Consider the following 24,458-nt stretch of genomic DNA (forward strand, 5'->3'; position numbering starts at 1 on the left):
AAATTTTCCACCTAGAACTGACTTATTCCTTGTCTGTGCTGATTTGGAACTAGATATACTTACCTGAATTTGCCATTCCTGGCCTTCTGTTAGTCATATGGCTACATGAATGAACTCTCTGCTTAATGGTATATTTCAAAACAAAGAATGTGTCTTCTTTGTTTTTTCCTACAAACTATTATTCTGCAGAAATTATAAAACAAATAGTAGCAAAATGTAATTAATTTTGTAATATAAGTAATATTTAGTCAAACTAAAAATGTTATAATAATAAATTCTTGGTGATGAACACAATTCAGAAACCGTTTGTTTTAAAACAAAAAAAATAGTTCTCCTTTAAACAATATGAATTTTGAAATATTTCTGTTAAAATGCATTTCAAGAAAAATGAATATTATAGAGAAAAATCATTCAAAATATACTTTAGTCCAACTGATTCCATTAAAAGCCAACGCTTCTAATCGTACCGATATTCAGAGTTCAGGTCTATCCAGGACCCAGAGTCATTTAATCGCAGTTAAACGAATGAACAATAGATTGAATTACCAATTGATCAATTCAATTAGGCCATTAAGAAAACTGAAATAAGAGTTTCAGTGTACGGGCCAGTTATTTCAGTCAACCTAGTGCCCAAAGCAGATTTATAATTCAGCAATTCAATCTACCGCTTGGCACTCAGATGTCATGAGAACCGAATAAAGTGAACCTGACGATCCCAGTGGCCCTCAATACCTCGTACGTTCCCCATCACATGCAACAAAATACTTCAAACCATCTCAATCTTACTTAGTGTTGTATTATCAATATTTCAACAACAACAACAAAAACCCTTTACGACAATTTACTACTAACTTACTCTGTTAAAAATGTAAATTCCGCATAAGAATTCAATTTCTGTCTTAAAACATTGATCAAAATAGTTACTGATTTCCCTACCTTTGAATGAAATAAGTAATTATTCATTTAATCTGGAAAATATAAAATGTTATGGGGAAATTTTAACCAGGTATGACATTTCAAAGTTTGCAATTTATTTTGAACATCTTAGCACCACTATTCCACACCCAATCCCAGAGAAACGTGCCACCCCCTAGCTTTTACTGAGCCCGGATTCTATCCTCTCCCTCATATGCCCTACGTGGTGTGTTTTCGAGAACTACCTTAATTAAGATCTCGTCCCTCATCTTCGCTTCCGAATCTTGGCTGATACCACTATGGGTCAATGCTCTCCAGGTTAATTCCGCACATTCTACCTTACCTTCCTCGCTTCAGTTTATCTTCCTTACCTCCAGGTTTTCCACTCCAACACTTCCTGTGCCCTATGGCCTTGTTAAAAAGATGAAGTGCAGGTCCCCTGAAAAGCTATTATGTCTCCTTTCTCTGTGCTGTGCTGATTCTGCTCTTCTGACCTGCTGTGCACTTCCTTGCTTTTCAAAATCGGCAGCTGGAGTTTCTATGTGAGGGAACCACTATATTTCTTCCTTCACAGTACAGTCTACTTCCTTTGTCTATTTTTTTAAAGATTTTATTTATTTATTTGATAGAGTAAGAGAGAGCACAAGCAGGGGAAGCAGCTGGCAGAGGGACAGGGAGAAGGAGGTTCCCCACTGAGCAGAGAGCCCAATGCGGGCCTCAATCCCAGGATCCTGGGATCATGACCTGAGCTGGAGGCAGACGCTTAACCAACTGAGCCACCTAGGCGCCCCATGTTTTCCCCACTACGCTATTGCTGTTTTAGGGCACAGTCTCCCAAGTTTGTATTCTTAGCAACCAGCATGATGGCAGGTATATAAAATTCACTCAAAAGTTTGTTGAATTATTTAGTGAATACATTGAAAAGCAACATTTTGAAACAACTATTTGATTCTTAAAATCTGAATTTAATGGATCTCAGTTACTTGGTGATATCAAGCACTTAATATATAAAAGGGGCAACTTTTATTTTATATGAACTTGAGTAGGAATACCAAATTATATATTAATTAGTAGTAGATAATTCTCTACACACATTAGCATTTACGTTTCAAACTAACAGATAGATAACATCATCAGTCAAGATGGTACTTAAATGACCATGAAGAAGAATATATTTTTAAAGAATGGTGACTATTCTGATATGACTTTAATGCTTATAACACATATTAATAATCTGATGTTTTCTTATTTTAACTGACTCCTTCTTACCTGATTAAATTAGCATTAGAATTGAGAGTGGGTCATCTATCTATGTAATTTATTATTTCCTCAAATCAGTACTTACAGAAAACAGAAATTGAGTCAGAAAAGATTAGCAAGATTTTACAAATGAGAAAATCATAAATGGCAATTAAAAGAAACTGGGATTGACCATCCATCCATCCATCCATCCATCCATTCTCTTACTCAATTTTGTACTTGTCATGGATTTGTGTATTTGACCTCTAAACCAACTTGCAAACTCAGTGATAAATGGGACAAACATATGCTCCTTCAGCAGATCCTCTACATGGTCAATAGTATAGGAGACAGGTTTAACCAAGTACAACAATAATGAGTGTGTGTGTGTGTGTGTGTGTGTGTGTGTGTGTGTATTACTTCAGCTCATAAGTCCTTTTTAAAGTTTGTATTTGAATTCACAGAACTTGGAGAAAATTTCTCATTAGCTCTAATAACTTCAAAAAATTTGTTTCCATTCAGATAAAAAATATCCATACACCTCCAAAGTACCCCAACATATTCTTGATTTTAGCCAAATTAACAATATGAAATTTGGCTTTAAATAAATCTCCACAGATTATAATGCAAATGTGTCTTACAAGGTGAACAAATAAATGTAAGTGGTGATTTAATGCTTATGTCTCTGTGTCTTTCAAAACTTCCTATTTCAGATTTAATATTTAATTAGTCCAACATTATCCCTTAATACTTCTGGAAAACAGACCGTTCAGTCATATTAAGATAGGCTAACATAGTCTTGCCAATTTTCTATGTGGCTTACCTAGGCTTCCCATCTGATTGACTTAGATGCATTATTAAGGACATGTGAATATAAATATTTAAAATTTTTGTGTAGCTAATGGATGCCTAAATAGATGCATGTGTGTGTTGGGAATAAATGCTACATTTGCATCTGTCACTGCCTAGTGGATGGAAGGAAATCGTGGTGCTGATGGATATTGACACACTGAAGTCAGTATCCCTGTGACTGATGGAGGAAAGAGTACACAAAAGAATTAGAAGAGGCTTCAAAGATGTCCTTATCAAAGTACCTGGGAATGTTCAAATTGTCAGTTTACTTTTGAAGAGACATAGGAATGTTACCCTCTACCTAGCTGAAGGACTTGTGGTAACTATACACAGCATGCAGAGACAAGAGCCAACATCAATGCTTTGATAGGGAGTCTGTCACAATGACTCAAGTGTGTGTCTTCTTTGTGATTCTCACAAGTGAGTCTTTGTAAACCCTCCAAGTGCTATTAAATGAGAAAGTAGATATTACATAGATAGAAGATAGTAGCAGTTATTGCAAGAGAAGAGATGTTAGAAAATCTCCAGTCTAACCTCTGGTTGTTTAGGAGATGAAAAGGAGCCCACAGTCATACATTTGCCAGAGAAGAGAAAGGAAGAGAAGAGATAGAGAGAAACTACTTTCCTTATCATAGTATCAGTCACACTATATTGTAATGATTTACATGTCCATGTCACCCAAACTCTAACAAGCCAGGCTCTGTGTCAGTCTTAATCATTGCTACATCCCTGTACATAGCACAGTGTTTCTCAGAAATGAGTATATGAATTAATGAGTAAATGAATCTTCAGTATTAACCTGGGGAAGGTTCTTAACCTTGCAGAGCCTCACCTTCATCCTTTGAAAATGGGGATAATAGTCACTACTTAGAATGCTATCAGGGGAAAATAAAATAATACATTAACAATGCTTAGCAGTGAGCTTTACAGTAAGAAGCACTCATTGTGTATTAATGGATGTGTGAATGCATCCATGAATGAAGCCAGATATATAAGGAAAATATGTATTTCTCTGGAAACTTCAAATACAAGACTGGGAAGAGTAAGAAAAAACTTTTGGCTTACCCTCAGCTAATGGCTCATTTAGAAAGAAGGGGGGGAAATGTAAAGCAAACCCCCAGAACTTAAAAACAATCACAAAGCATTTGTTGAAGGGAAAATTGTTGTTCAAACTACTCCAAAGAATATAATTCTGAAGAAAATAAAGAGGACAGTCATACCTGACAGAATTCTGACTTCTGCTTCATTTCCTGTTCTTGAGCTGGCGGGATTCCGAGCTAAGCATCGATAGATTCCAATGTCCCCCGGTTGAAGTCTGCTGATCTGCAAGGCGCCAGAGGGCAAGACCACCACTCGGGAATCTCCTGGGATAGGAGTCAGGTCTTGTTGGTTTTTTTGCCAATGTATTGTTGGCATAGGCTCCCCAAGGACTTCACACTTGAGTAGCACTGTGTCTCCCATAAAAGCTGTGACAGATTCTGTCTGGGATAGGAACCTTAGTGGTCCTAGGGGAAAAACAAAGAAGAAAGGATAAATCTTTCAGATAAGACAGAATAACCACCAATAAAAATAATCACACCTGTATTCTTTATAGAAAATTGTATTTTATGTTTTGTCAAATTTCATCTCACTTGTTCTTCATATTTTGGTGCATTATGTGTCTGATATCACAATAGTTTCTGTGGCTAAAAAATGATAAAAAAATTGCTATTAATCTCTAGAAGCTTACTATTTTGTTAGTCTTCGTTCATAAAACAGCTTTGTAAAATAAACAGAATACACAAGATCATCCTAATTTTACACACAAGAAAATCGAGGTTCAGAGAAATAGAATCCTACACACAAGTTCACACAATCCTGCAAATAAGACCTGGTTCTTTTTTTGTTTTGCTCTGTTTTTTTAAAGTAGGCTCCAAGCCCAATGTGGGACTTGAACTCATGACCCTGAGATTTAGAGTTATGCGCTCTACTGACTGAGCCAGCCAGGCACCCCACAATCTAGTTCTTTTGAATCCTGGTCCTATGTGCTTCCAAGTACATGGCTTTGGACAGAGGACTATGAAGTTAAGGAGATTCACGAAGGACTGGCCATATGGCATAGCCTACAGCAATTTCAAGAAAAATGGGTGCCATTAACCACCAATTATAGTAACAGAACACTCTCGTATGGGTTGACTGCCTAAGGTAAATGATCATCAGTATTTGCCAGTTATAGTTGTGGTAAACTGAGAAAATGAACTAGATTAGCTTGTGTGTCTAGCCTGGCTGGTGATCCACTCTGTATGATTCCTTTGGTAACTTTTTTTCGTTTCTATGGGCTATAATATGGGATAAGAGCTAACTCGACTCACACAACCATTGTAATGTTCATGTACAATAACACGTGGAAAAGATGCATTCATATGATGATTAAGCAAATGTAGGGAAAAGGAAAAAGGAAATGACAAAAAGAAAATAAATGGCCATTACTATGAGCATGGTGAAAGAGAAGTCTCCCACATCATGATGTTTTACATGAGAAGGGTAGAAAATATTTTGGTCTTGCCCTCTTGAGCCCCCTTTTTGTGACTAGATGGATATTTATGACTCTAGTGTTTCAACTGTGAAAACTTTTTAAATGATTAAACATAAACATATTTGAATGAATTATGCCATCACTGATAGAACATTAGCAATTTTATTTTCTAGAGTTCATTTATTTAAATAATTTTAAATTCCTTGATTCATGTTTCATTCATTACAGTTATATTCCAATATTTTGATTTTCACTTCAGTCTTACTGGAATTGTTTTCATTGTGTGTTAATTTCATAATAAAATTTAATTCATTCATCATTTTGGGGTTCACCTCAAGGTTTCCTGATCATATTTTATGTTATTGTGATTTTTTTTAATTTTATAGATTTGTTTTAATTAAGTCAAAATTTCCTAGGCCCAGGATCAAATTTTACCAATAATTTTCCCATCCATATGTAGTCAATAACAAATTCTACTTGTGCTCAGTTTTAACTACTATTAGTTTTATTTTGGGTCTGTTAATTCTCACAAACCTAAATTTCCTTACAATCTGAAAAAAAATTTGTTGGAGTCAAAAGGGGAAAGACAAGATGACTTAGTTAAAACATCATAATTAAATATGGGAGACAATCAGAAATGCCATAAAGAAGCCTCCTTCCCTAGGTGAACGTGGAATTTCATATCTCTTTCAGGGATCAGAGTATTTAAACCACCAGATAATTGAATCTATGAAACAGGAAATTATATCAATATCACATATGGAATAGTTAGAAGCTGCCAAAGATGGTTTGCTACTCATTATACCTCCATTTACATTAATAGACCTGAAGATCTATAAATGCAATATTAAGGCTGTTCTTTAGTAAGAATGATTAATTCTAGACCATGCAGAACCATTCATACTTGTGCAAATATTAATTTACCAATTGAAATCTATCCCAAACGTAAGGTACTAAAATTAGTCATCTGGATCCCCAGGTAAGGCTCTAGAATCTGGATCCATGGATTTGTTTGTCTCCACACTACAAATATATCTACAGGGGGTGCCAGCCACATGCATAATTCTATTCTTATTTAGTATCCAGAATTAATCTATAACTATGCTAGATTTACCACTGAGTAAAGACCAAAAGGAATCTGTTAACTTGTGTCCTAGCTCATTGTTCAAAGTCCAATTTCTATACTCTTTGTAGTGTAGTGTCTAGAGTCTATTCAAAATAAGCACATTAATCTATAACTGCTAAAGTATAGATTTAAAGCATGTCCTTAAACAGAGAATGGCCGTATATACTACATAAGGCAACACTGCAATGGATAGTTAGCCAGATGTTGTGAGGGTTATGTAGGACAATAGATTTTAAACAATTTTTTTTTATTTAATAGTTTTCTTCTTGGTCTCCACTTCCATATTTTATTTTATAGTTAAGGAAATAAAGTTGGGAATAATTTACCTATACACACAAATTATATGTTTTATAAAATATAAGAATAAAATATTTTTAATAAGTTGGTAAAATATCTGGATACTTACATATTTTCAGCTATACACTCTTGTATAAGTTATACACAATGGATAAAGTTCTCAATACCTAATTTACATTTAAATGTCTGTGGTGTTTCAAAAACTCACTATATTCTAGATAATAAACACAACAGAAGAGAATAAAACATTAAATGAAAGGGTATAAGCATACCTTGGTGATATTTTAGGTTCAGTTCTAAAGCACCTCAATAAAGTGGATATTGTAATAACATAAGTCAGATGAATTTTTGGTTTGCTGGTTCATATAAAAGTTATGTTTACCCTCTATTGTAATCTATTAAGTGTGCAATAGCATTATATAATATAATTTAGAAGTGCTTTATTGCTAAAAATGCTAAGCATCATTGGCGCTTTCGGCAATTTTTGTTGTTGTTGTTTTTTGGTTTTTGTTAGTAGAGAGTCTCGCCTCACTGTTGCTGGCTGCTGACTGGTTGGGCTGCTGAAGCCTGGGGTGGCTGTGGCAATTTCTTAAAATAAGACAACAATGAAGTTTGTCGCATTGATTGATTGTTCCTTTCATGAACGATTTCTCTGTAGCACGTGATGCTGTTTGATAGCATTTTACCCAGCGGAGAACTTCTTTCAAAATTGGAGTCAGCCCCCTCAAACTCTGCTGCTGCTTTTTCAACCAAGTTTATGTAATATCCCAAATCCTTTATTTTCATTTCAATAATTTTCACAGCATCTTCACCATTAGTAGATTCCATCTTGAAAAACCAGTTTCCTTGCTCATCTGTAAGAAGTGACTCCTCATCCATTCAAGTTTTATCATCAGACTGCAACAATTCAGTCATATCTTCAGGCTCCACTTCTAATCTAGTTCCCTTGTTATTTCCACCACTTCTATAGTTACTTCCTCTACTGAAGTCTTGAACCCCTCCAACTCATCCATGAGTGTTGGAATCAACTTCTCCCAAACTCCTATTAATGTTGGTATTTTGACTTCTTCCCATGAATCATATATGTGATTAGTGGCATCTAGAATGGTGAATTCCTTCTAGAAGACTTTTAATTAACTGCACTGTTGCATCAGAGGAGTCACTATCAATGGCAGCTATAGCCTTATAAAATGTATTTCTTAAATAATAAGATTTGAAAGTCAAAATGACTCTTTGATCCATGGGCTGCAGAGTGGATGTTGTGCTAGCAGGCATGAAAAAATTAATCTTGTTGTGGTCTCCTCCAGAGCTCTTGAGTGACCAGGTGCCTTGTCAAAGAGCAGTAATATTTAGGAAATGATTTTTTTTTCTGAGCAGTATGTCTCAACAGTAGGCTTAAAATATTCACTAGCCATGTTGTAAACAGATGTGCTGTTATCTAGGCTTTGTTGTTCCATTTATAGAGCAGAGTGGAATTAGCACAATTCTTAAGAGCCCTAGAATTTTCAGAATGGTAAATGAGCCCTGGCTTCAACTGAAAGTCACCAGCTACGTTAGCCCCTAACAAGAGAGTCAGTCTGTCCTTTGAAGCTTTGACTTCCCCACTCTAGCCACGAAAATCCTAGATGACATCTTCTTCCAATAGAAGGCTGTTTTGTCTACATTAAAAATCTGTTGTCTAGTGTAGCCTCCTTCATTAATTATCTTAGCTAGACCTGGATAACTTGCTGCAGCTTCTATATCACCATTTGCTCTTTCCCCTCACATTTTGGTATTATGGAGATGGATTCTTTCCTTAAACTTCATCAAACTACGCCTGCTAGCTCCAAACTTTTCTTCTGCAGCTTCTTTACCACTTCTCAGCCTTCACAGAATTGAAGAGATTCAGGGTCTTGCTCTGCATTAGGCTTTGGCTTAAGAGAATGTTGTGGCTGGTTTGACCTTTTATCCAGACCACCAAAATTTTCTCCATATCAGCAATAAGGTTGTTTCACTTTCTTATCATTTGTGTGTTCATGGGAATAGCACTTTTAAATTCCTTCAAGAACTTTTCCTCCGCATGCACAATCTGGCTGATTGGGGCAAAAGTCTTACCTTTCGGCCTATCTTGGCTTCTGATGTACCTTCCTCACTAACCTTAATAATTTCTAGCTTTTTTTTTTATATATATATGAGAGATGTATGACTTTTCCTTTAACTTGAACACTTAGAGACAACTGAAGGATTATTCATTGGTCTAATATCAATATTATGGTGTCTCAGGGAATAGGGAGGCCCAAGTAGAGGGAAAAAAGATGCAGGAATGGCCCATTGGTGGAGCATTCAGAGCACACAGAACACTTACAGATTAAGTTTGCCATCTTATATGAGTGTAGGTCATGGCGTGTCAAAACAACTACAATAGTAACATCAGAATCACTGATCACAGATGAGCATAACAAATATAATAATAATGAAAAAGTTTGATACATTGGAAGAATTACCAAACTGTGACATGGAGACACAAAGTGAACAAATACTGTTAGAGAAATGAGGCCAATAGACTTGTGTGACACAGGATTGCCACAAACCTTCAATTTGTAAAAAATGCAGTATCTAGGAAGCAAAATAAAGTGCAATAAAATGAGGTATGGTTGAATTCAAACTGATACTCAACAACTGGTTCCTTTATGTAAACTTCAACCAGTTGGAAGGATCATACACAAGACATAAGACTGTATATTAATATAATTAGACTTAATGGAATTGGTTAATATTCCACATGCTTTTTTAGTATGCACTCTATGATTATTTCGTATTTTAATAAATGAGGTCAGAATTGTATCCTATTTAAAATTTAATGATGTAATAATGTTTGAAAATTTCAAATAGTTGATTATTTGACACAGTGAGAAATTATAAACATGATTTGTAGCTTTTTCTTTTTTGTATCTGCAAAGCAAACCCAACACATCAAAAAGCAATTGTAAGTTTACAAGGCTCTATATGGCTTAAATTAATGCTCCCAATATTGTGCCAATTTTAGCACTCACATCTCTTGGTGGTGTAACAACCCAGCAACAGTATTAAAAGAAGAAGTTATAGGCTATCACCTTAGTACTATATTTTTAAGGCATGAGTATGAACACCTAGTAATGAACATTAAACTCACTGCAACTCGTAAGAATGAAATACAGTATTTTCAGAAGAGCCATTTTATGCTGTTAGGCAATACAAATGATTCCTGTGCTTCACTCATAGAGAGATACAAGTATAATTTTAACTAGGTCCTCGTGAAAAATAGCTTCCTGATCCACAAGAGCCTTTTCTTGAAAAAAGTTGGATTCAAACACATCTGATCCATTGTAATCATAGCGCAAGTGGTCTTCCTATCTCTACTCTTTTCTCACCCTACTATATCCCAAACATAGGAAAAGATCACTGTTTCTAAATCACCAAAGTTTTTGCTTCATTTAAGAAACTCTAATGTCCCAGTTTTTTTCTAGTATTGTCTTATACCCCAAATACTGCTACCCAAGCATCTAGCACAAGGTACTTTCCAGGCTCATCTTCCACAACTCCTGCAAAATAATTCTTGGATCTATTGAACTGGTCTACTCCCTAAACCTGCTTCCTCTTAATTGTATTTCTCAAGTTTCCTCTAAAAAGGAAAACATCTATCTATCAAAGCTGTGGTTATTCATAAGGTACTGACTCAAAAAAAAACAAAAAACAAAAAACAAACCCTTTTCTCTAGTCTTGCCTCCTGGAAATCATCTCAGAATTTTTTGAATTTTTACAGCAGTGATAATTTACAGATAACATGACAAAGCCAGTTATACAAATAAAAGACTGAAAAGTATCTATGGTTTGTATATGTGGGGTCTTTTGGGGGTGGGGCAGGGGTATCTTATGCCTCCAGAGTATAACAAGAAAAACAAAATACACAAATATTTGTTGAGGTTCTAGGTGACTCTAAATGTTTAAAAAGAGCATTGAGATATATAAATGTTGATAATTGCATTTGAGTGTTGGCTCTATCACATCCTAGCATACTCAGTGGCAGTCTGGGATGGTAAAGAAGGAGACACATGGGTTGGTCAAATTACCTGGGGTCACTTCTCTGCTTCACCATTTAACCAGCTGGACAACTTCGGGCAAGGTCTCAGTTTTAACATTTGCACTATTATAAGTACCTTTATAAATCACCTCACTTTATCCTCACAACAGACCTGTAAGTGTCACTGTCTCTACAGATGGAACTAGAATAGGAGCAAAACTCATTCAAACGTTTACAATATGTATGATTGTTTGGTTTTTTTAAGTTTTAGTGTTGAATTATCATATTTCTTAAAACGCCTTATTTCCCCAACCCATGGAAATGTCTCAAGTAGAGTTTCTTCTATAGATCAGTAACCCCCGCACTCCTCAATCCCTAAGTAGCTGCACAGTGTGGGGTAAACTCGGCTGTTTAGTAAGTACTCTCAGGGACAAACCAGCCTAAAATATGGCACTTTTAAAAATACCACACACATTTTCTTTTCTTTTTCTTTTCTTTCTTTTTTTTTTTTTTTACAAACTTAATTTTTGATACTTTCAGGAGGCCTTTCACTGTTACCCTTGGAGAAAAGGCTGTTTCCAAGAATGAACTGCAGTCAAGGTTCCTACCTTCACACTTGGTCTGACCCAGGATGCTACGGCAACTTTCAATCTAGCAATACCTGGACTCTTAGAAGTGTCCCCTACCAGTCAAAATGCAGGTCCACACAATATCTGCACCTCCATGCATTAGCAAAGACCAGCACCTACTAGGGAGGTATTACTTTGGGAACTATTAAAAGGAGAGAACACATTGTTTTGCATTTGGAGAAGTCAGACATGTATGGGAGCTCCATTTTATCTCCTGTCCCAAAAATGATAAACACAGACACTTATAATTCAAATTTTATAAGTTCCTAATAGTCAGTAAAACTGCCTAAGCTTCAGTATCAGAAATTTTATTGACGTCAACTATCCTAATTATAGTTGTACAGTAAGCATTAAGTGCTGTTAGCAAGAGATATACAACCATTATGCAAGTATCATGGAGAAATGGGTCTCACCCTGTTTATTTGGATTTTTGTAAAAGATCCTTCAGTTATTCTTTAGTACTAATTTTAACAGTGAAAGGATTCATTAAGGGTCCATTTATATATGTTACTTTGTTAATGTTGCTCAAGACCTGTTAAACAGCCACAACCACAATTCTTTCCTAGAACATTTACTACCTACCCATGCAAGAAGGAGTAAAGTTTACTCTCTTAAGCTCTTCTCTAACACAGCACTTGAATACCTGCGATTTAACAGTGCCCAGTGCCATACCAGAATTCTCAGTTCCTCAGAGAGGCCTCCCCCAAGCCTAGATAGAACCAATCATCTCTGTATGTCTCCTTTGCAGCACTTACTTCAGCTGTAATTAATTAGCTATGGCATTGATTTAACAGTCATCTTCCCGGCTAATCTGTAAAATTCCACAAAAGCAGGGCTAAGTCTATTGTATTCTGCACTCAGACTTAGCAGAGCACATGACATATCATTGTCCATCAAATATTTGTTGAATGAAAAATATATTATCCATAAGATATTTTGTTTAGGCAAATATGCCAGACTCCAAACACTGGGAAGTCTAGGAAGGACAGCAATGGCTAAGGAGGCATACAGAATGGGAGAAACCAGGTATTTCTTCAGGGGATGTGAAAAACAGCAAAGGCTAATATACTTACATGAAGTCAAACCATGAAGCCTTTCATTTGAAATGGATTGTGTATGGGGGGGGGGGAGGCTATGCGTAGTGCATCCATGAACCTTTTAACCAAGCATCATAAGTTTAAATTGTCGACTAGTGATATACATTTTGAATGAAATTTTCCCATCCTTCCTTCCTTGCAAATCACTGTCCCAAGGAACAACGTTATCAGTGGTGCCCGGGCCAGCCCCCACCCAGCTGGGACAGCCTGAGCAATGGCTGCAACCATCAATCAGGTTCCAGCCAATACCTATTTCCTCAGGAGCCAGGCACAACCAAACTGTTGGCTGTCACTGAGGCAGTAGAAATGTTAATAGCAAAAGCAGCAAACATTTTTCATTTAGGCTTTTCCTTTGTGATGCTAAAAAAATGAGGTAAAATATCACCATGGCAATGAATGAAAAGCTGCTAAATCTGCAGGGACATCAAAAGTGTTAGGCTCCCAGAATTAAAATAATGAGAACAATAGTCTCTCTGGACCCTTCCACCCATGCATACACACACCACACAGACTATGAGAAATCTTTCCATCGGATCCAGACAGTCAGAAAGTTTGAACATCTTAGCATGCGCTTTCATTCATTGAATTCTAAACTACTTTGGCTTTTAAGCAGAAGTAGAAATAAAGCATTTTGCAGTCCAGGTTTATGCCAAGACTCTTTGCCTCTAGGGAGGCCTCCCATCCACCCGCACACCCCTAGACTGGGCCTATTCCTTTTTTAAAATTCTAATCTGAAAATGGCACATTCTTCTGATTTGCCCTCTAGCCTCTTTGGCAGACTATCAGGATCCCCATCTCCTCCTATGGAAGGTCTAATTATTAAGTAATTAAAATTCATTTAATAAAAAGAGACTTATCAATTGGGGGACAGACTTTGGGGTTGGAAACATGCCTCGCTTTTAAATATTCAGCAACGTGGCGATATTCTACACCTGCCAGAGAACTGCTATAAATGCTTTGTTTGCTCCAAATTAAAGCCTCAAGGCTACGTCCCTTCAAAGCCAGGACCTTGTTTGCCCTCGTTTAATTCGCAAATTAGCTGAAGGGAAGAGAATTAAGGTAATCTAAAGAGAAATTCTCCAGGTTTGGTCTTTTTCAGAAGCCAGAAGACCAATAAAGGATTCTTAGAATTTGTTATAGCACATTTCTGCCAGTATGTCCCTCCGAGAATTATCATTTCCCTTCTTTATTTTTTCCAGATTTTTGTTTTAGCTTCATTTTCACTGGCAAAATTACAGACTTCTAGGTAGTTGGCTAAAGAAAAGTTGCTCCAACATGGCATTGTGAAACAAATCTAGTGAGAATGTCTGGTGGGTGCCAGCCATACTCACCTGGTGTGTGATCTTATAAGAAACATCCATGTGGGTAATTAGTTGAACCTCAGAAGGATGTAACAGAAGTATGAAATGAAAAGGAAAATCGTACAGGCAAATTACACAGTTTGTCGGTCCTGCTCTACAAGAATGGCAGCACACAATGAACTCATCCCCTAGGCAAAAAGTCGTCAAGGAGACATGCCATCAGTAAGTGTTGCTCAGAATCCCCCCAGAGGTCTGTCCACTATAAATGCTCTGAAGGACTGGTACACTTCCCAATCCTTGAAGACTAATTAGACATAAGGCTTGGAACCAGGTGGTTATTTGGGGTTTCCTATAATCTATGGGAGATCAAGAGCCAGTTTGAATGCTGTTCTATCATAATCTCACCAAGCAGCCTTGCTGGACTCCTGGTCTTCAAATCCATGTAATAATTCAGGATTCCCAATCCATCTTTCTTAAAAAAAATATTGCTTGGACCTCCGATAGCCTACATGGTGCCTTTATAAGAATTGGGAAAGAGTGATCTTTGATCTTTGAAGGCATGAAGTTTAAAAAGGTGCTCCATAGGATTGGCCAGCATTCCAGAGTTGGATTTCAGCTCCACACCCCAACTCTTCTCTGGAGATTGTTCTCAGATATGAATTACACCATGTACCATCCGCCCTGCTCCTCCTGATTTCATTATCAGCAATCGGACAAGCATGATTCAGCCCCTCCATGTCTTTTGTTGACTTCAACGTCAATAGAGGTGGATTCTGGAAGCATTCATCTAGGTAGCATTAATAGCTTTTCTTTCATTCATCTGAGTTATTACAGAATATCTATTTCTCAGCACAAGATTAAATAATGAAGAAAGCTTTACCACCTTTTCCTTAAACTTGCATGATCTTGTCTTCTTGGATATAGATCCTTCATAAAATCTAATCAAATTATATTGAATATAAATGCCATTATTCTACATGAAAGTTAGAATAGAATCCATTTTTACAGAAAGAGCTATATAGCAACACTTGGATAGTGGTGGTTACCTTTCCTCTTAGGTTTACTGTCATATCTTTGATGACTGAATCTGGTCTCTTACCTGTATAGATATATTAAGCCAAGTGGAAACTCATATTTATAATGAAGATCAATTAGGGGTTGTTTGCTTATTTTATTATAAGATTTTCATATAGTATTTTAATGGAATTTTTTAATGGATAAACTTCCAATATAGAAAAGTGTTTGTTAGAAATCAAAAACTGAAAATACGGTTGACTCATGAACAGCGCAGGGGTTAAGGGTGCCAATCCCCCTGGGCAGTCAAAAATTTGACTATAATATTGACTTCCCAAAAACTTAACTACTAATAGTCTACTGTTTGCTGAGAGTCTTATCAATAGCATAAACAGTCGATTAACAAGTATTTTGTATATGTATCATATACTGCATTCATACAATAAAGTAAGCTAGAGAAAAGAAAATGTTATTAAGAAAATCATAAGGAAAACATTTTAAAGTACTACACTGCATTTATGAAAAAAAAGCCCTGCATGTAAGTGGACCTGTGCAATTCAAATCTATGTTGTTCAAGGGTCAACTGTATAAACAAAAATAATATAGCATTTTAACCTATTAATGTTGCAAAGATTTCAAAATGATGACTAACAATGCTTCTGAAAGTATGAATTGATATACTACCATTGAAAAGTAATTTGGCAATGTGCATCATAACAATTTGATCCAAGAACTCTGCTTCTAGGAATCTATCCATAAATATATGAAGAAAAGAGTTAGATATATAAAACAATTCAGTACATCATTGTTTAAAATAGTGAATGATAGAAAATGGGCTAATTTTACAACTGATGATTGCATAGGCAAATTATTGCATACCCACTGTACTAAAAATTACACAACCATGTAAAATTATATTAATACACATTCTTAAAAGTGAGAGAAAATTATTTTTCTTTTTTTCTAAAATAAGCATATCTTAAATATGCAAAAGGAAATTTTGCTAATGATTCTAATGCTCTATTCAGTGTATTATATTCAATTGCAAGTGACTCTTCAAGAACATATTGATTTCATGAAGAGATGTTTCTCTTGACAGGCTTTGACCATAACTTTATTTTCATTCCCTACTTTGCAGATAAAGTTCTTATTATAAATCCTGAGATTGGTTTGTAATCAATAGTAATGAATAATTTTACAGAATCCAGGCTTAGGCTTTCCATCAAGTTTAATCTCATTATGCATGGCTAATGAATGGTCACAACACTCATGAAAGTTGATTATGAATGTGCCTGATACTTGTTGGGCCAACTTGTAAATTGTACTTAATTCAAAGCAGGCAAATAACCGAAATAACAAAAAAGCAAGCTCTTAGAGTTGTATGATATTTTGTTTTATATCATGTCATTGTTACCATCCCTTCCCTACTTTGTCTAGGTTCTCCTGATAACCCTGCCATGAACCCCTTCCACCACTGATTATATCACCTTATGGAGATTTCCAAATTATTCACTCATTCACTCAGTCAGTTAGTCAATGTGATGATTAATTTCATATATGAACCTGGCTGGGCTGCAGGGTGCCAGTGTATTTGGTTAAAAGATACTCTGGGTGGGGGCGCCTGGGTGGCACAGCGGTTAAGCGTCTGCCTTCGGCTCAGGGCATGATCCCGGCATTCTGGGATCGAGCCCCACATCAGGCTCCTCCTCTATGAGCCTGCTTCTTCCTCTCCCACTCCCCCTGCTTGTGTTCCCTCTCTCCCTGTCTCTGTTAAATAAATAAATAAAATCTTAAAAAAAAAAAAAAAAAGATACTCTGGGTGTATCTCTGAGGATATTTCTGGATGAGTTAACATTTGAATCAGTAGACTGAGTAACAGATTGCCCTCCCCAGTGTGAGTGGGCCTCATCCAATCCACTGAAGGTCTTGATAGAACAAAAAGGTGGAGTAAGAGAGGATTTACTCTCTGCCTGTCTTCAAGCTGAACATAAGTTTCCTCATGCCTTTGAACTGAGACTCAGACTGGAACTTACACCATCTTCTCTACTGGTTCTCAGATTTTTGGACTCAAGAACACACACCATTGGCTTTCCTAAGTCTCTAGTTTGCCACGTACAGGTCCTTGGAATTCTCAGCCTCCTTAATCACATGAGCCAATTCCTTACAGTAAACAGACGAACAGATGACCCTTGAAGAACATGGAGGTTAGGGGTACCAACTGCCTGCATAATCAAAAATTCATGTATAACTTTTGATTCCTCCAAACTTAACTACTAATAGACTACTGTTGACCAAAAGCCTTACTGATAACATAAATAGGTAATTAACACATATTTTGTATCTTATATGTATTATATAGTATAGTCTTACAATAAAGTAAGCTGTAGAAAAGAAAATGTTATTAAGAAAATCATAAGGAAAATAAAGTACATTTACAGTACTGTACTGCATTTATAAAATAAAAAAAATCTGTGCATAAATGAACCCACAGAGTTCAAACCTATGATGTTCAAAAGTCATATATGCTACTGGTTCTTTTTCTCTGGAAAACTCAAACTAATATAATCTGTCAACATTCACTGGACACCTAATGTGTGGCAGGCATCATCCTAATTGTCTAAGGCATACAATGACAAAATTAACAATTAATACTAGCTTCTTTCCTCAAACAGCTCACAGTCTGGTTGGAAAAGCAAATACACAAGAATGATATTATCTAAATACACTGCATTGTGGGAGCAGAGAAGAAATAATTCCTGGTGATGTCTGTTGGAAAAGGAATAATAAGCAATGAGACCCAGAAATGGTGGAATAAGAGCTGGGTCTTGAATAATGAATGGGTATTCAATAGGTGCCCAAGATCCAAAAGGACATTTTCAATAGAAGAACAAGGTGGGGAAAAGAAACAAAACAAAACAAGAAATGGTTAATCTGAAGACTATAACATTTTTTAGTTATGGTAAATAACTCCACAGATAATGGAAAAAACACTAAGGCATCTCTATAACTGCTTTTTTCTACCATATATGAGAGACTGGTATCAAAGTCAGCTTCTTTAACTTTATCATAGATGATGTGTATTTGACTACAGAGTTACTATAAGCTCCATGAGGACAGAAGCAGTAACTCCTATAACTTAGTATTACTCCCCTGGTACAAATAGCATTCAATAAACGTTGACTAATCTCCATATTAATGAACAAAAAATTGATAACATATTTGTGTGCTATGTTAACACACTATATCATGTTATATAACAAATTACACTATTTTATATTTATATTAATATACAGTTACTATTTGGGTAATAATCTTCTGGAAATTCAGAAGAGAAAAATGAGATTCACATTCAGCATATTTCATGAGTGAAACATGACAAAGCCCCAATAACAGTGAATAAGCAGAAAAACTCAGCAAGGGATTATTCTATGTTTGAAAGATTATTGAAATAAGAATCTATTGGGTTATGATTGTTTCAAACTTTCAACTGAGCATATTATCTAAAGGATTAAATTACCATCTACTTATTCATCTATTAACTCAAATGCTTGTTTTTGTTAGTACCAGTAGCACTTAGTGAGTACATATTAGACACTTTATTAGGTATAGTAATATAAAGTATAACCTTTACATGGATGTAAAGGGCCTTGCTGAAGTTCTATGCCGATATGTTGTATTCTCTGTCTGGTAGGACCACCCACCTCTCAGTAAAAATGATTGGTTTTTTTCCCGTCAAAAATACATAGCTGAGTCCTATATTTAGAACTTGTAGACACAGACCAAAGAAAGGAGAAATGAAAATGGAATAAGTTTTCAATTCAACTAGGCAGCAGAGAGAGTAGTGTTAGCTCATTACCTTTATTTCAGTACATAATTGATTAAAATTAATTTGATAATAGCTAAGATTCACATCAAATATATCAAAATGATTCATTTTTTCTCTCATAATTTAATATCTTTGTTTTTCCTCCCCACCAAATCCATCAGTAACATGAGAATCAAGAAATCCCAGCAAAAATAAGAATTTAGATTAAAGACTTCTGGTAAATTTATGTAATTTTCATTTTGATTTGGAAGTACCTACTGGGAGAAAATTGGAGCTGGTGAAATGACTTCACGTGCTGGGCATTTGCACAACGAAAATGCAAAGCCAGGGTATTTCAGCTTAACTGCTGAGCTTGTGTGATTTTCTACCTTTTGTACTGAGACCCTGAGCAAATAAAAACTTTTTAAAGAGATGCCTTGGTGGCTCAGTCAGTTAAGTCCTGGGATCCAGTCCCACATCTGGCTGCTTGCTCAGCAGGGAGCCAGCTGCTCCCCCTGCTTGTGTACTCGCTCTCTCTCTCTGACAAAATAAATAAATAAAATCTTGGGGCGCCTGGGTGGCACAGCGGTTAAGCATCTGCCTTCGGCTCGGGGCGTGATCCTGGCGTTGTGGGATCGAGCCCCACATCAGGCTCCTCCGCTATGAGCCTGCTTCTTCCTCTCCCACTCCCCCTGCTGTGTTCCCTCTCTCACTGGCTGTCTCTATCTCTGTCGAATAGATAAATAAAATCTTAAAAAAAAAAAAAAAATTAAAGAATTACCAATTTTTTTGGTAGCTTGGGCCAGAGTCACCAAATATATCTGATATAATGAGTCACTCAAAAGGAAGAACAAAAAAGGTTGTTTGACACCTACATTCATAGTTTGGGATGTGTCTCAGACTCACCTGAACCAAAGCCCACCACAAGAGTCTGAAATACTCATTTACTCAGACTTATCTGTTTCGTACTTACTCCCCAGCAATCACTTGACTGTAGGAGAATTTCAGCAAATGAGAGAATGGCAAATCACCCTTCCTGATAATCTTGTAGTCGTGAACTCATTCTCCTGGTCCCAAATGTATCATATGTTACTTGGACTAAGGAGAAAGATGAAAAAAGGAGGCAAGCCTGAGCAGTCACAGACATGTGTCCCTCCTGGTTCTAAGAGGGCCAGAAGTGGGGTACGGGTGTGTGCGGTAGGAAACAGAATATTCCTCCAGAATAGCTTTAAGCCTCAAGTATTAGCATCCTTGAACAGCTTTTATAGAATCAGCAACAAAATTTCTTCTAAGCTTGTATATTGATCTTGCCAGTTCTTATGAACTACGAATGTAAATAAGCATTAAAGTACTAAGAAGTATTTCTTGAAGAAACAAAACCAAAAACCTGGTTGTTTAATAGATCATGAGCTCTGAAGAGCACTGAGCAACGGGGAGCCCAGCAAGAGATCAGACTGGAGATGTAGGCACGGGTAGGCAATTCAGATGCCTTATACCATCTCAGTAGGTTTGGACTTCGTTTCAACTACATTGAGAAATGATTAAGAGATTCTGAGCAAGGAAAATACATGATTGGGTTTACATTTTTTGAAGATCATTCTGGCTGTTGTGCAGAGAATATTTGTGGGGTGTCAGTTGTTCGTGAAAGCAAGGACGAAACAGGAATCTTAGAACATAACGGTAGTCTACGTGAAAGGAAGTATGGCTTATGTTGGGAAAGGCGGAGTCCAGCGTTCAGTCTCTAGACCCTACCCAGCTGTATAAGAATGGTCCTAGGACCTTGAACACTTCCTTACCAAGAGACAAAGAGCCCACACAGCTTGTACTGAGTTTACAACCTAGAATGAGGATAGTTTTCTCTGTTTCAGGCTCAAGGAGTATTCCATTGTTCTGCTTAAGTGTGTACGTCAGTGGCGCTCAGACACGCTCACAGCAAAGTGTATCGAAGACTCCACAGAGGAGGGATTAGGGCCCTTCTGCTGCTGTGCAGAAGGGGTGAGAGTAGACCACCTGCCCTGCATCAGCTGCCAGGGAACTCACAAGCTGTGGCGTCTGACACCCACTACCGGAGCTGACCTTACTCTGTCTCTTCTCTAGGCGAGCAAAGCATTGTTCTAACCAGCGCTTGACTGTGATGTGTTCCTTGGCAATTCTGATACCAAGATACAGTGGACAGATGTGCCCAGAGACCTCCACTGGGGTTGATAACCAGAGCACAGTGTTCTGCTCCACAGCTTGGGCAAATGAGGTAACAGTGAAAATGAAGAAAAAGAGAGAGCAGGTATACTTTGAGGCATAATTAAAAGGACCTGTTGAAGGCTGAGTGTGGTTTGTGAAGGAAAGGGATAAGTCAAGAATGAGCCCAGATTTCATAAAATATTTAGGTTGTGACATAAGGGATTTTGCTTGGGTTAAAGTGGGGTCAGATGTGGTGGTTTGGAAGAAAGTAACAACAACAACAAAAAGATACTTGAATAAGAGATGTGGTACTAAACACTGAACCAGAGTAAGAGATCAGCTAAGTTATTGGATCTAAATCTTGTAATCTCAAAAATGAAAGGACTAGAAAATGTGATCATCAAAGTTCTTTGCATATATAAAATTATATAACCTTGTGATTCTATGTTTAAACAACCTAATATGTGGCCAGACCTCACATTCCTAAACCAAAATTCAACCAAATTAATCTAATAATCTAATAGTAATAGATATCGGCAATCATTGGAGATATCGAGGCAAAATAAAACATTCCTCATCACTTTTCTAAGGAAGCTGCCAATCTAGCAGAAGATGCAGCAGTTACTAGGCTTTTATCATGAATATTCATAACAGAGGCCTAAACATAAGCTTGGAGATTTATGGTTGAGAGATGCCAATAAAATTTGCCCAAAATTGCAAAAAGTGACCAACTCAAGTTAATTTGAATTACCCTTTTTTCCCTCTGTTTATAATCACAAGTAAACTATCTTATATAACTTACTGAGGCTTTTCATTAATTTAGAGTCACTTACCCTAATTTACTTTGTGTAAATAAAACTCTTGTTCTTAATGACTATCTAAAATACTATTATTTTAAAGTCATATAGCTTTCAATGGACAGAAGATCAAAAGTATAAATTTAAAACAGCTAGATTTATCCTAAATTTTGCCAAGTTCTTTCAATTCACTTTCAATTTTACTTTCTTTGAAGTAAACCCTTTTTATGTATTTTACTCTTTTGGCCTCAGCATTTGAGAATTTGTGACAGTCTTTAGAGTGATTTACAGATATTTCTCCATCAGAATGGTGTCTGAGACACGTATTGGCATTTTACTGTAATCTCCATTTGTCCTTTCCAGAAATATGCTATTGAATTGATTCTTAGATCTAAAGCCATCTAGTAAGATGCCATGAAGTCCATCAATCTGATGAAAGATGGGTGAGGTACATTTTTAAGGCAACGTCTCACCTGTAAATTTACCAAGAATTAACCTGATATAGCTTAAATTTGGGGATCTCAGAACATAGTATTATTTCCCAAATGTCTTATCAGATATGTATCATAGGGAATATATTTTTTTATATTTTATATATTTTTTTAGGTTTTTATATTTTATATATTTTATATTTTTATATATTTTACATTTTTATATAAAAATAAAATTTTTATATTTTATATATTTTATAGTTTTATATTTTTCTTGGGTTTAGGAGATCATTCACTTCTTATCTTTATCTCCTTAACAACCATATGTCCTATTTTAACTGGTCCTTCCACTGAGCTCCTGAACATGGCTTTGTACTTTCCCATCTACCTCTTCAGTTTTGTTACCTTCTGCTCTCCATTACTTGTCTGATTTCTTTACTTTTTCACACCTCGTGAGGGCTGAGCCTTGACCGGATTTGTTTATTGCTGTATCCTCAGTGTCTGATACTTAGTAGGCTCTCAATAAATATTTGTTGAATGCTCAAGTAAAGTATCTGAACCCAACTCAACTCCTAGACCCAAACAAAACTATTTTTCCCTTCTCTTCTCTAATATCTCTTTGAATTTATTCTCAGTGGCATTCATTGGTAATTATCAACTATTTATTGGTATTGTTATATTTTCATGCATCCCTTCTTATACCCAATTAAATTTTAGATTGCTCAAGGATACATATATTGCTCTATTTTTTTGGTGAACATTCATGGTACAGTGTCATATATACTGAAGACACTGAATAGTACTCTTGTTTTAAGTCTGATCACATTCAGGAATGATTATTTTTGTTTTGCCCGTTTAGGTAAAGGGTCATCAATTGAGGAAATTCTAAAATAGTTGGCCTCAGTTGATTAATTTCATCTTAAATTTTTATGACTGGTACTTTCCATTGCTCTGTATTTTAGTGCTGACTTCAATTTATGGGAAAGTCTCATTATAACAGTGTAGAACTTATAACTTGTAATAATTTAGACCTTATAGAATTAGATTATGTATCTATTTAGATTATCTATCTATCCACTTATCTATCATCAATCAAACTTCAAGGAATTTGTTTATCTTTGAAACAGCTATCAAGAAAAGGTTTTGTAAGGAAATTAATTGTGGAAACAAGATTTATATGTTTTTTTAAGTGCCCACTCCTGATTCTGAAATGTAGGACTTGGTTATGCATTTTTCTAACTCACTTATCAATCCTTGTTTTACACTGATGGCTTTGATGTCAATGTCTACATATCTTTCCACAATTATTCTCTAAGTTTCTTAAAAGTAAGAATAAGACTTCAGTTCTTTGTATTTCCTTCTGTCCAGCACAGTGTCTTTATAGCATGTGGTCAATGACTATTGGCCAATTGATTATTGAAAGCCTGATCTTTCATCTGTCTTACTTCTACGGTCTTTCTATCCTCCAATAATTATCTACCATAATTTCCAGAATTTTTAAGTGGTTTCAGGAGAGGGACAAAAAGATAAACAAATCTTAGACTCATCACTTAAATTTGGAAGAGGCTTTAGAGACAACAAAAATCCAATCATTTTGTTTTATGGAAAAAATATATGAATATACAAGATTATTCAAAATTAACAATTTTATACAAAAATGCAAAGTTGAATATATAAAATTATTATTTTTAACCCATCCCTGATTTTTTTCCAATTTTTATCTATTAGAGGTTCTCTACAGCTGAATGCATGTCTATATCTGATATACTGACATATGCATATATGCGTATTTATGTACATGCTTAATAAATTGCATATATGTTTGTGTATGTGTGTGTCTGTATATATATGTTGCATAGACACAGATACAGATATAGAGAGGTGTGTGTGTGTGTATACTTACATACACACAACTATAGTCAAATACACACATATATCCCTCTATATTACATGTGAATTTACATATATGCATGCACACTTAACTTCACATATATTCCTGCAAAAATGTAAGTTAATCACTGAAATGAGGAGAGAATGAATTGGGCAAAGCAATCATATTATGATAGTACATTGTTCTTGGTTGTTACAAATCAGTTCTGTCTTAGATAACTGAAATCACTAACAGTTACATCTCCACTAATCTATACGTATGTATTTGCCCTTTAAAAAGCATATCACTTTCCATACGTGTTCCTTCCCACTAATTTTTCAAGTTATTAGAAT

At 35.9% G+C, this 24,458-nt stretch overlaps 1 protein-coding gene across 1 annotated transcript in view; it reads right to left on the reverse strand.

The window, feature by feature from the left end:
* Positions 1 to 24,458, reverse strand: part of DCC (DCC netrin 1 receptor) — a 697,032-nt gene that overhangs the window by 576,156 nt on the left and 96,418 nt on the right. Inside the window, exon 3 of the mRNA XM_048218577.2 lies at positions 4,227 to 4,511. Coding sequence (XP_048074534.1) covers positions 4,227 to 4,511 — 285 coding nt within the window. The remainder of the gene's footprint in view (positions 1 to 4,226; positions 4,512 to 24,458) is intronic.

The sequence above is a fragment of the Ursus arctos genome, unplaced genomic scaffold (assembly GCF_023065955.2).
Source record: "Ursus arctos isolate Adak ecotype North America unplaced genomic scaffold, UrsArc2.0 scaffold_17, whole genome shotgun sequence".
In the NCBI taxonomy this organism is placed as follows: Eukaryota; Metazoa; Chordata; class Mammalia; order Carnivora; family Ursidae; genus Ursus; species Ursus arctos.